Source organism: Papio anubis, chromosome 20, assembly GCF_008728515.1.
Source record: "Papio anubis isolate 15944 chromosome 20, Panubis1.0, whole genome shotgun sequence".
Classification (NCBI taxonomy): domain Eukaryota; kingdom Metazoa; phylum Chordata; class Mammalia; order Primates; family Cercopithecidae; genus Papio; species Papio anubis.
The window spans coordinates 9,694,689-9,706,777 of NC_044995.1; the positions used below are offsets into that span (position 1 = coordinate 9,694,689).

The window sequence follows — 12,089 nt, forward strand, 5'->3', positions numbered from 1 at the left end:
TGGAAATGTCAACCGTGTTGCCATTTGTGATTCTTTTGCAGGTTGGAAAACTGTCACCTGACAGAAGCCAATTGCAAGGACCTTGCTGCTGTTTTGGTGGTCAGCCGGGAGCTGACACACCTGTGCTTGGCCAAGAACTCCCTCAAGGATACAGGGGTGAAGTTTCTGTGTGAGGGCCTGAGCTACCCCGAGTGTAAACTGCAGGCCTTGGTGTAAGTCTGTGCTGGCTGCCTGAGTGTGTGTGTGTGTACATAGTCCCCCACCTCCAGGTTCTAGTAGGGTGGTTATGAGAACACTTAATTCCTCTAAATGCCCCAAGCATGATGCTAATGGTTACAACTGGTGAGATCTGGGGAGATGGTGATAGGAAAAAAAGTATAAGTAGTAGTAGTAGTAGTAGTAATATCCTATAGGGATTTGGAGAACGTAGCTGGTTTTCAGGGGTTTTTTTTTTTTTCTCCTCTTTATGCATGTTTTTTAGAGATGGGGTCTCGCTCTGTTGCCTAGGCTGGTCTCAAACTCCCGAGCGCAAGAGGTCTGCCTGCCTTGGCCTCCCAAAGTGCTAGGATTACAGGCGTGAGCCATCTCGCCCCATGCTGTGTTTTCTCTTAATCTGTGTTCTTAGACCTCTAATTGTGTAACATAAATTGCATGCAGTTTGGTTGTAAATGGAATTCATTTATTTAATGATTTGCAAATCAGGTAGTCTTCTGGGCCATCGTAGGCTCAGACTCCCAGTGGAAGCTATTGGAAGCTACATGCTCAATATGATCTTCCTGTTAATACTTAAATCACAGGACAGGTGGCCTGGCACAGTGGCTCACGCCTGTAATCCCAGCACCTTGGGAGGCCGAGGCAGGAAGATCCCTTGAGGCCAGGAGTTCAAGACCAGCCTGGCCAATATGGTGAAACATCGTCTCTCTACTAAAAATACAAAAATTAGCTGGGGATGGTGGGATATGCCTGTAATCCCAGTTACTCAGGAGGCTAAGGCAGGAGAATCACTTGAACCTGGGAGGTGGAGGTTGCAGTGAGCTGAGATTGCACCACTTCTGTACAGTCTGGGCAATAGAACAAGACACTCTCTCCAAGAAAAATTATAGGACACGTCTTTAGAAAGGAATTGAGTTCTGGCGCGGTGGCTCACACCTGTAGTCTCAGCACTTTGGGAGGCCGAGGTGGGCAGATCACCTGAGGTCAGGAGCTTGAGACCAGCCCGACCAACGTGGTGAAACCCTGTCTCTACTAAAAATACAAAAATTAGCCAGGCGTGTGGTGTGGTCCTGTAATCCCAGCTACTTGGGAGGCTGAAGCAGGAGAATCACTTGAAGCCAGGAGGCAGAGCTTGCAGGGAGCCAAGATCGTGCCAGCCTGGGCAACAGAACAAGATTGTCTCAAAAAATAAAAAATAAAACTGTCTGCACTGATGGTTTCCGTTCAGAGATTCGATTTTGTGTTAACATCTCTGGTATTTTTTTTTTTTTCTTTTTTAAGATGGAGTCTTGCTCTGTTGCCCAGGCTGGAGTACAATGGCGTGATCTTGGCTCATTGCAACTTCCGGCTTCAAGCGATTCTTCTGCCTCAGCCTCCTGAGTAGCTGGGACTACAGGCGCCCACCACCACGTCTGGATAATTTTTGTATTTTTAGTAGAGATGGGTTTCACCACGTTGGCCAGGCTGGTCTCGAACTCTTGACCTCGTGATCTGCCCACCTCAGTCTTCCAAAGTGCTGGGATTACAGGAATGAGCCACCGCGCCTGGCCATACATCTCTGGTATTCTTTGTTTCTAACATCACCTCCAACAGTTGGGAACTGTCATCTTCCTATAAAGTAGCTTTAATCTAGGATATGCACCTGGCATCTGAAAACTACCACTTTAATGACATACTCAGTTTGTGGCTGGAGATGGGTAGAAGGGATTCTTCCTACACCCACTATATTTAGGCCCTGAAACACTAAAACCGAAGTCCCACAGGCAGTGAGATGTCACTCACTTGCCATCTTCAAATTAATGTCTAGTTTTCTTGGTTTTGTGTATGCATGTGTGTGGTTTTTTTTGTTTTTGTTTTTGTTTTTTTTTGAGACGGACTCTCGCTGTCTCCCAGGCTGGAGTGCAGTGGCTGGATCTCGGCTCACTGCAAGCTCTGCCTCCCGGGTTCCCGCCATTCTCCTGCCTCAGCCTCCCGAGTAGCTGGGACTACAGGCACCTGCCAGCATGCCCGGCTAATTTTTTGGATTTTTAGTAGAGACGGGGTTTCACTGTGTTAGCCAGGATGGTCTCGATCTCCTGACCTCGTGATCCACCCGCCTCGGCCTCCCCAAGTGCTGTGATTACAGGTGTGAGCTGCCGTGCCCGGCCTTTTTGTTGGTTTTTGGGTTTTTTTGGAGATAGTCTTGCTCAGTCGTCCAGGCTAGAGTGCAGTGGTGCCATCTCAGCTCACTGCAACCTCCGCCTCCTGAGTTCAAGCGATTCTCCTGCCTCAGCCTCCCAGGGATTAAGGTGCACACCACCACGCCTAGCTAACTTCTGTGTTTTTAGTAGAGACGAAGTTTCACCACGTTGGTCAGGCTGGTCTCGAACTGCTGACCTCAGGTGATCCGCCCACCTCAGCCTCCCACAGTGCTGGGATTACAGGCGTGAGCCATCGTGCCGGTCCCCTCAATTCAACTTTTTGATCCATGCCCCTATTTTGCTAAGTTGTCAACTTCTCTTTAGTCTTATGTGGGTTTTCCTCCATCACACAGTCATGGAAGTTTCTAGAAGACTAGGTACGGTGGCTCACGCCTGTAATCCCAGCACTTTGGGAGGCTGAAGCAGGTGGATCATGAGGTCAGGAGTTCAAGACCAGCCTGGCTAATACGTGAAACCCCATCTTTACTAAAAATACAAAATTAGCCAGGCGTGATGTCGGATGTCTGTAATCCCAGCTGCTTGGGAGGGTGAGGCAGAGAATTGCTTGAACCCAGGAGGCGGAGGTTGCAGTGAGCCAAGACTGTGCTCCTGTACTCCAACCCGGGCGTCAGAGCGAGACTGTCTCAAAGAAAAAAGTTTCTGTACATTCACAGACCTTTAAGATTTGGGGATATGTTTTCACTCCTCTGTTGTCATGGGCTCCAATCTGCCCTCTATTTCTATGGCCCTTCCAGGTCCTGTGTCCCTCAGCTAGTGGTATGCTTTGCTTGGGACCCAAAGATATGTGGGCATTAGTTCAAATTATAGTTAAGGTTAGAACTCTTGAGACAGAAGAAAGAAAACAGAACTTAAGGTGAAATCTGTCTGATAAGCTGTGTTGGTTGGTATCTCAGATCCTACTACCAGATACGTTGGAGTCTGAGCTGGCGTCTTTTGCCTGTAAGACACTACCTCTCTAGCAACTGAATTTAGGAAATAGAATTGTAATCCCAGCACATTAGGGAGGCCAGGATGGGCAGATCATCTGAGGCCGGGAGTTCGAGACCAGCCTGGCCAACGTGGTGAAACCCTGTCTCTACTAAAAATACAGAACTTAGCTGGGTGTGGTGGTACACACACACACACACACAAAACACGTGTGCGTGTGCCTGTAATCCCAGATATTCGGAAGACTGGGGCATGAGAATCGCGTGAACTCAGGAAGCGGAGGTTGAAGTGAGCCACCGTGCCTGCTGAGGATCCTTTTTACTTCTCCAGCTTCTGTTGGCCACCTGCATTCCTTGGCTTGTGGCCCTTCCTCCAGCTTCAGCAGAGCATCTTCAAACATTGCTCTGGCTCCCTTATCACGCCACCTCCTGCTGGCTTTGACTCTCAGCTCCCTCTTACAAGGATCCCTGTGATTTCTGGACCTACCCAAATAAACCAGGATATAAAGCATCTTAAGAAGCTCAGTCACATCTAAGATGCGAGGTCCCTTTTGCTCACAGGTGCCAGGAGTTGGGACTTGGACATCTTGGGGAGGCCATTCTTCTGTCCACCACGCCACCCCATGATTCCATTTCCAGGTCACCATTGTCTCTAAGCGTGTCTAAAACCCACGGCTCAGAGTCGAAGGTGCCTCACACCAGTGAGAACTCACAGGTTCGGGCTTGCTTTCTTCCTGTGGTTGATTTCTAGGCTGTGGAACTGCGACATCACGAGCGATGGCTGCTGCAGTCTCGCAAAGCTCCTCCAAGAAAAATCAAGCCTGTCGTGTTTGGATCTTGGACTGAATCACATAGGAGTTACCGGAGTGAAGGTCCTATGCGAGGCTTTGAGCAAACCACTGTGCAACTTGAGATGTCTGTGGTGAGTTAACTTATAAGTTCAACTTCCTCTACTTAGACCTTATTGAATCTGTGGCTAATGTAAAGCAATCAGTGAAACTGACTTCCCAAGTTATGTAATTGAGAGGACTTGGATAGAGTCAACCGAGCTTTCACTAAGATAGTTAAAGGAATAGTTCTAGTCTATGTCTAAGTCTCTCTTTTTTTTTTTTTGAGACAGAGTCTTTGTCGCCCAGGCTGGAGTGCAGTGGCCGGATCTCGGCTCACTGCAAGCTCCGCCTCCCGGGTTCATGCCATTCTCCTGCCTCAGCCTCCCGAGTAGCTGGGACTACGGGCGCCCGCCACGTTGCCCAGCTAGTTTTTTACATTTTTTAGTAGAGACGGGGTTTCACCAGGTTAGCTAGGATGGTCTCGATCTCCTGACCTCGTGATCCGCCCACCTGGGCCTCCCAAAGTGCTGGGATTACAGGCATGAGCCACCGCGCCCGGCCTAAGACTTGTGTTGGTCATGCAGGTCCCCAAGCCCCGAGGCTGTGCTTGGCTTATGGGAGGGCATCGATCAGCACCAGCTGAATCAACGTGCTCATTTCTGTGTTTCCTCAGGTTGTGGGGATGTTCCATCCCTCCCTTCAGTTGTGAAGACCTCTGCTCTGCCCTCAGCTGCAACCAGAGCCTCATCACTCTGGACCTGGGCCAGAATCCCTTGGGGTCTAGTGGAGTGAAGATGCTGTTTAAAACCTTGACACGTCCTGGCACCCTCCAGACACTCCGGTATGATCCATTTACTTCCCCGTCAGGCTTCCTCCGGGGTGGTAGGTTTAGGGGAAACATAATGACGTGGACCTGCTGTAGGAGACTGATCCTGATCCGGTAGCTGGAATTACAGGTTCCCGCCACCACACCCAGCTAATTCTGTATTTTTAGTAGAGATGGGCTTTCACCATGTTGGCCAGGCTGGTCTTGAACTCCTGACCTCAGGTGATCCGCCCGCCTCGGTCTCCCAAAGTGCTGGGATTACAGGCGTGAACCGCTGCACCCAGCCCTTTTTTTCCTTGGAGGCAAGAACTCACTCTGTTCCCCAGGCTGGAGTCCAGCAGCACAGTGATGGCTCACCCCAGTTCCTGGGCTCAAGCAATCCTCCTACCTCAGTTCCTGAGTAGCCAGGTTTGTAAACATGAACCATTGCACCCAGCCATGGCTGCTTGTCTACCTGCTCACGAGAGCCAGTTGTCATTGGATTGTGTTTTGTTTGTTGGGTTTTGTTGGGGTTTTGGGTTTTGTTTTGTTTTGTTTTCTGAGATGGAGTCTCGCTCTGTTGCCCAGGCTGGGGTATGGTGGTGTAGTAGTATCTCAGCTAACTGCAACCTCCGCCTCCCAGGTTCAGGCTATTCTCATGCCTCAGCCTCCCATGTAGCTGGGATTACAGGCATACACCACCACACATAGCTAATTTTTGTATCTTTAGTAGAGACAGGTTTTGCCGTGTTGGCCAGGGTGGTCTTGAACTCCTGACCTTGGTGGTTCACCCACCTCAGCATCCCAAAGTGCTAGGATTACAGGCATGAGCCACCGCACCCAGCCTGAGTTGTATTTCAATACCATGGCAAGAACCAAGAGCCCCTTCCTAGAAGTGTGGGAACTTCCAGAAATTCTCACAAGCAATATAGTCTACTGCTGGCTTAAAATAATCTTTATGTAGAAGAAACATAGATTACTTATTTACTTAACATGAAACTGAGCTTAAGATACTTTGCAAGTCAAAAGACATATGGACGTTAAGGGCTTTTTCAGCTTTGAGTTTATTTTTTGGAGACGGAGTTTTGCTCTTGTTGCCCAGCCTGGAGTGCAATGGTGCTATCTCAGCTCACTGCAACCTCCGCCTCCCGGGTTCAAGCAGTTCTCCTCCCTCAGCCTCCCAAGTAGCTGGGACTACAGGCATGTGTACCACGTCTGGCTCATTTTGTATTTTTAGTAGAGACGGGGTTGCTCCCTGTTGGTCAGGCTGGTCTCGAACTCCCGACTGCAGGTGACCCGCCTGCCTCAGCCTCCCAAAGTGCTGGGATTACAGGCATGAGCCACCACGCCTGGCCTGCATCTCCTCTGTTTAACCTGGTACTCTTGGGTCCACTGAGTAGAAGTTGCCAAAGTGGGTGATGGAGCAGGTAGGCAGGTATTAGAGCTATAGCCCAGCCACACTCAGCAATTGCATTTTCTGTGCATGATAAACAAGAATCTAAAAATACACAGTGGCTTGATACCATTACAAGGTTAACCTGATGTTATGTTTTTCTCTATCAGATCAACATGGTTGAGAATAAGAGGAATGAAAAAAAGGATTAAGGCCGGGCGCGGTGGCTCAAGCCTGTAATCCCAGCACTTTGGGAGGCCGAGACGGGTGGATCACGAGGTCAGGAGATCGAGACCATCCTGGCTAACACGGTGAAACCCCGTCTCTACTAAAAAAAAATACAAAAAACTAGCCGGGCGAGGTGGCGGGCGCCTGTAGTCCCAGCTACACGGGAGGCTGAGGCAGGAGAATGGCATGAACCCAGGAGGCTGAGCTTGCAGTGAGCCGAGATGGTGCCACTGCACTCCAGCCCGGGCGACAGAGACTCCGTCTCAAAAAAAAAAAAAAAAAAAAAAGGATTAAAAAGAGAAATGAAAGTCTTTAATTTTGCATTTTATTATTTAGTTTTGAGACAAAAATCTCACTCTGTTGCTCAGGCTGGAGTGCAGTGGCCCGATCTCGGCTCACTGTAACATCCACCTCCCAGGTTCAAGTGATTCTTCTGTTTCAGCCTCCTGAGTAGCTGGGACTATAGGCATGCACCATCACACCCAGCTAACTTTTATATTTTTAGTAGAGATGGATCTTTCACCATCTTGCCTAGGCTGGTCTCAAACTCCTGACCTCAAGTGATCTGCCCCCCTCACTCTTTCAAAGTGCTGGCATTATAGGCATGACCCACCACATCTGGCCTCATTTTATATTTAAAAATAAATAAGCAATCAGGCCAGGTGCGGTCTAGGCAACGTGGTAAAACCCCAACTCTATTAAAAATACAAGATTAGCTGAGCATGGTGGCAGGCGCCTGTAGTCCCAGCTACTCAGGAGGCAGAGGATAGGATGGCTTGAACCCTAGAGGCACAGGTTGCAGTGAGCTGAGATGGTGCCACTGCACTCTATCCTGGGCAACAGACTGTCTCAAAGAAAAAAAGAAAATCAATATGGAACACTCCTTTGCCACCTAGAATAATCAGGAAAGGTGACCTCAACAGAATTTTCAGGTACTTGGGAATTTGAAAAATCTTCTTGATACACAAAGTAACCTTTTCCTCCCTCATTGTACCCCAGGTTGAAAATAGATGACTTTAATGATGAACTCCATAAGCTGCTGGAAGAAATAGAAGAAAACAACCCACAACTGATTATTGATACTGAGAAACATGATCCCCGGAAAAAAAGACCTTCTGCTCATGACTTCATGATCTGAATCCCCCCGAGTCGTTCATTCTCCATGAAGTCGTTGATTTTCCAGGTGTTGGTGAACTGCCTGTGACTCCTCTTCTCCCCCGCCCCCACTCCTCAGGGATAATGAGTTCACTGCTAAGCTAGATGTTTCAGCCATGGTTCTACCTCTGTTTTACACGTGCACACGTCCTTAACTTTGTTACATATGAAATATCTGTATCACGGGTACATTGAGAGAAATAAAGGTGAGAGCATTCACAAATGAAGCTGTTAATAATGGACTTTGACACGTTAGAGAAAAGATATCTTGGCCGGGCGCAGTGGCTCACGCCTGTAATCCCAGCGCTTTGGGAGGCCGAGGTGGGTGGATCACGAGGTCAGGAGATCGAGACCATCCTGGCTAACACGGTGAAACCCTGTCTCTACTAAAAAAAATACAAAAAATAGACCGGGCACGGTGGTTCAAGCCTGTAATCCCAGCACTTTGGGAGGCCGAGGTGGGCGGATCACAAGGTCGGGAGACGAGACCATCCTGGCTAACCTGGTGAAGCCCCGTCTCTACTAAAAAATACAAAAAACTAGCCGGGCAAGGTGGCGGGCACCTGTAGTCCCAGCTACTCGGGAGGCTGAGGCAGGAGAATGGTGTAAACCCGGGAGGTGGAGCTTGCAGTGAGCCGTGATCCGGCCACTGCACTCCAGCCTGGGAGACAGAGCCAGACTGTCTCAGAACAAAACAACAAAAAGATATCTTACTGGGGAGAACCTGGGGGGTGGGGGAAGTTGACGGTGTTTAATTGCATTGATTTCTATTGCCTTGTCAATCTTTGCCTTGCCTTCCTGGTATTTCCTTTTTTTTTTTTTTTTTTTTTTAAGATTTGAATTTCACTCTGTTGCCCATGCTGGAGTGCAGTGGCACGATCTCAGCTCACTACAACCTCCCAGGTTCAAGTGATTCTGTCTCAGCCTCCCGAGTAGCTGGGATTACAGGCATTCCCCACCACACCCAGCTAATTTTTTTTTTTATATTCTTAGTACAGATGAGGTTTCACCATGTTGACCAGGCTGGTCTCAAACTCCTGACCTCAAGTGATCCGCCCACCTAAACTCCCAGAGTGCTGGGATTATAGGCATGAGCCACTGTACCCGGCCCTTTTTTTTTTCTTCTCCCCCTCAAGAGTGAGTGTTGCTCTGTTGCCCAGGTTGGAGTACAACAGCACGATAGCTCACTGCAGCCTCAAGCTCGCAGGTTCAAGTGATGCTCCAGCCTCAACCTCCTCAGTAGCTGTGACTACAGATGCACGCCACCAAACCAGGCCAGTTCTTGGGGTTTTTTTTTTTTTGAAGACAGGGTCTCACTATGTTGCCCAGGCTGGTCTCAAACTCCCAGGCTCAAGTAATATTCCTGCCTCAGCCTCCCAAAGTGCTGGGATTACAAGTGTGAGCCACTGTGCCCAGCCTGCCTTGTTATTTCTTGACCTGCATGGATCACTGCCTGTTGACTGTTACTTGCCAGAGGATTTCTCCTACCAACATACAATATTTTAGGTGCTTCAGTGTAGCTCATATACGACCATGTCATTGCTCTGATTTGCTTTTTAAAAATTCCAACTTAAAATAGAATCTTTTCTATTGCCAGGCACGGTGGCTTACATGTGTAATCGCAGCACTTTGGGAGGCTGAGGTGGGCGGATCACAAGGTCGGGAGTTCGAGACCAGACTGGCCAACATGGTGAAACCCCGTCTCTACTAAAAATACAAAAAATTAGCCAGGTGTGGTGGCACGTGCCTGTAATCTCAGCTACTTGGGAGGCTGAGGCAGGAGAATTGCTTAAACCCAGAAGGCGGAGGTTGCATTGAGTTGAAGACTGCGCTATTGCACTCTAGCCTGGGCAACAGCAACTCTGTCTCAAAAAAAAACAAAAACATGGTATGCCTAGTTTTTCTCTATAGAGTCTCCAGGATTTCCTTGTGATACAGAATTCCAAGTTCAACAAAGCAACAGTGCAAGCTCTACACTGTAAAACCACAAACAAAAGGAACTACTCAAGTTGGCAAAGTTGCTTCTCATGGGGAGACAATAACTTTAACATTGCTGTCTGTGTTTACTGGATGAGCAAACAAATGGATGGTAAGGGGGAAAAATAACAGTACAAGTTTTTATTAAACACTAATAAAATAACTTTTTTTTTTTTGAGACAGTTTCACTCTTGTTGTCCAGGTTGGAGTGCAATGGCACGATTTTAGCACACCACAACCTCCACCTCCCCTGGTTCAAGCGATTCTCCTGCCTCGGCCTCCCGAGTAGCTGGGATTACAGGTGCCGCCACCGCACCTGGCTAATTTTGTATTTTTAGTAGAGACAGGGTTTTACCATGTTGATCAGGCTGGTCTCGAAGTCCTAACCTCAGGTGATCCACCTGCCTTGGTCTCCCAAAGTGCTGGGATTACAGGCGTAAGTCACCGCACCCAGCAACATTTCTTTTTTTTTTTCTTTGTGGCAGAATCTTGCTCTGTTGCCCAGGCTGGAGTGCAATGGCACGATCTCAGCTCACTGTAGCCTCCACCTCCCCATTTCAAGCAATTCTCCCATCTCAGCCTCCCATGTAGCTGGGACCACAGGTGTGCACCACTGCAGCCAGGTAATTTTTGTATTTTTTGTAGAGACAGGGTTTCACCATGTTGCCCAGACTGGTCTTGAACTACTGAGTTCAGGTGATCTGCCCAGCTTGGCCTCTCCAAGTGGTGGGATTGTATGTCTGAGCCACCACACCTGGCCAAAAGTAGTTTTAATAGTTAAATTTAAAACTAAAAAAATTAATCTTACTCTTACACTTTCATTTCTTCAACAGGGGCCATTGGTTTATTTTTACCGACTAGATCCAAGTTCTCTGATACTACCTTTAAACCACTCCATCACTTTCCAGTTCCACTGCATACTGTGTGGGCTTCTGAGTTTTCCTGTTTCAAGGTCTCCTTATCCAACCCAGCACAGGTCATTCCCTGAGCCCCCTCCCCTTTTTTTTTGGACAGTCTCGCTCCATTCCCTGGTCTGGAGTGCAGTGGCGTGATCTCGGCTCACTGCAACCTCCGCCTCCCAAGTTCAAGCAATTCTGCCCCAGACTCCTGGCAAATTTTTGCATTTTTAGTAGACAGGGGTTTCACCATGTTGGCCAGGCTGGTCTTGAACTCCTGACCTCAAGTGATCCACCTGCCTCAGCCTCCCAAAGTGCTGGGATTACAGAAATAAGCTACCGTGCCCAGCCTCCAGAGCATCTTTATTCTCAGGTTCACTGGGAGGAAGGGGGAAAGTTGACAAAAGAGAGGCACAGAGTTTTAAAAGGACACTAAAGGTTTCTCATTCTCCACACTATTGACATTTGGGGTCAGATCACTACTTGTTAGGAAACATGGTCCTCTACATTTACAGTATGTTTGGCAGCATCCCTAGCCTCTACCCACTAGATACCAGCATCCTCACAGTCACGATGATCAAAAATGTCTCTGGACATTAGAAGATATTTACTGAAATGCAACATTTTCTTAGGTTGAGAACCATTGTAATCTAGCCCCATCTTTACAGAAGAAATTGAGTAATGTATCTACATCCGTTTAGGAACTGTATTGATACCCCAGGGGCCCATAAAATGTAAACTTGCACTCATAATTAACCATCTTTCTCCAACGTGTGTACTTCATCTAGCCAAGCTCTCAGATGCCTACCCTCATGACCTACAAGTACTAAACAGTGAAACCTGTGGCACATGGGTTCATTCATGTGTGTCTGAATCTATGTCCAGAGATGAACAAGTACTGCTGTCCCTGTTTCCTTGCACCTCACCTGTGACCACTCGCCTCTGCCCATCACTGAATTCTGGATCTCATCACATTGATGATCAAGAATGAAGTTCACTGGGTTCTCTGCTAAGGATACAAAAAAAATCATTCCACAATTCCATGGCCATGTTTGCACCCGCGAACCACGAGGGCTGGGTTAGCCCAGATGGTGGGCTTGGGAAGTGTTCCTGGAGCAAAAAAAAAAGAGCCAGAGGTCATGAGAGCCTGATCCCCTCAAAACACACACACACACCACTCTACATCCAAGTCTCATTTTCAGGCTTCTCAAAGCTAAGGTCACTCCCATGAGCTACGCCCGGCTTCTCTCAATCCTCAGCTCTTCCACGAGAACAGGAAGAACTCTCTGCTGTTCGAGATCCTCTGGCTCAGCCGCAGCTCTGGAAGAAAGACCTCGGTGAGGGTCTTCTCACAATCCCCAATCGCAGATCACATCCTGTGCCCCAAAACAACTTCCATGGTCACCACATCCTTTCCTCTCTTGCTCATTCCCTGAGCCCTGACCCAGGCTTCTCCAAGGTTCCT

General features: G+C 48.3%; 1 protein-coding gene across 1 annotated transcript in view; it reads left to right on the plus strand.

Moving 5' to 3' along the window:
* NLRP2 (NLR family pyrin domain containing 2) overlaps nt 1-7,978 on the plus strand; it is a 32,016-nt gene extending 24,038 nt beyond the window's left edge. The window contains exons 10-13 of the mRNA XM_021931446.2: nt 42-212; nt 4,092-4,262; nt 4,844-5,011; nt 7,596-7,978. Coding sequence (XP_021787138.2) covers nt 42-212; nt 4,092-4,262; nt 4,844-5,011; nt 7,596-7,734 — 649 coding nt within the window. The 3' untranslated portion in view covers nt 7,735-7,978. The remainder of the gene's footprint in view (nt 1-41; nt 213-4,091; nt 4,263-4,843; nt 5,012-7,595) is intronic.
* The last annotated feature ends 4,111 nt before the right edge of the window (nt 7,979-12,089 follow it).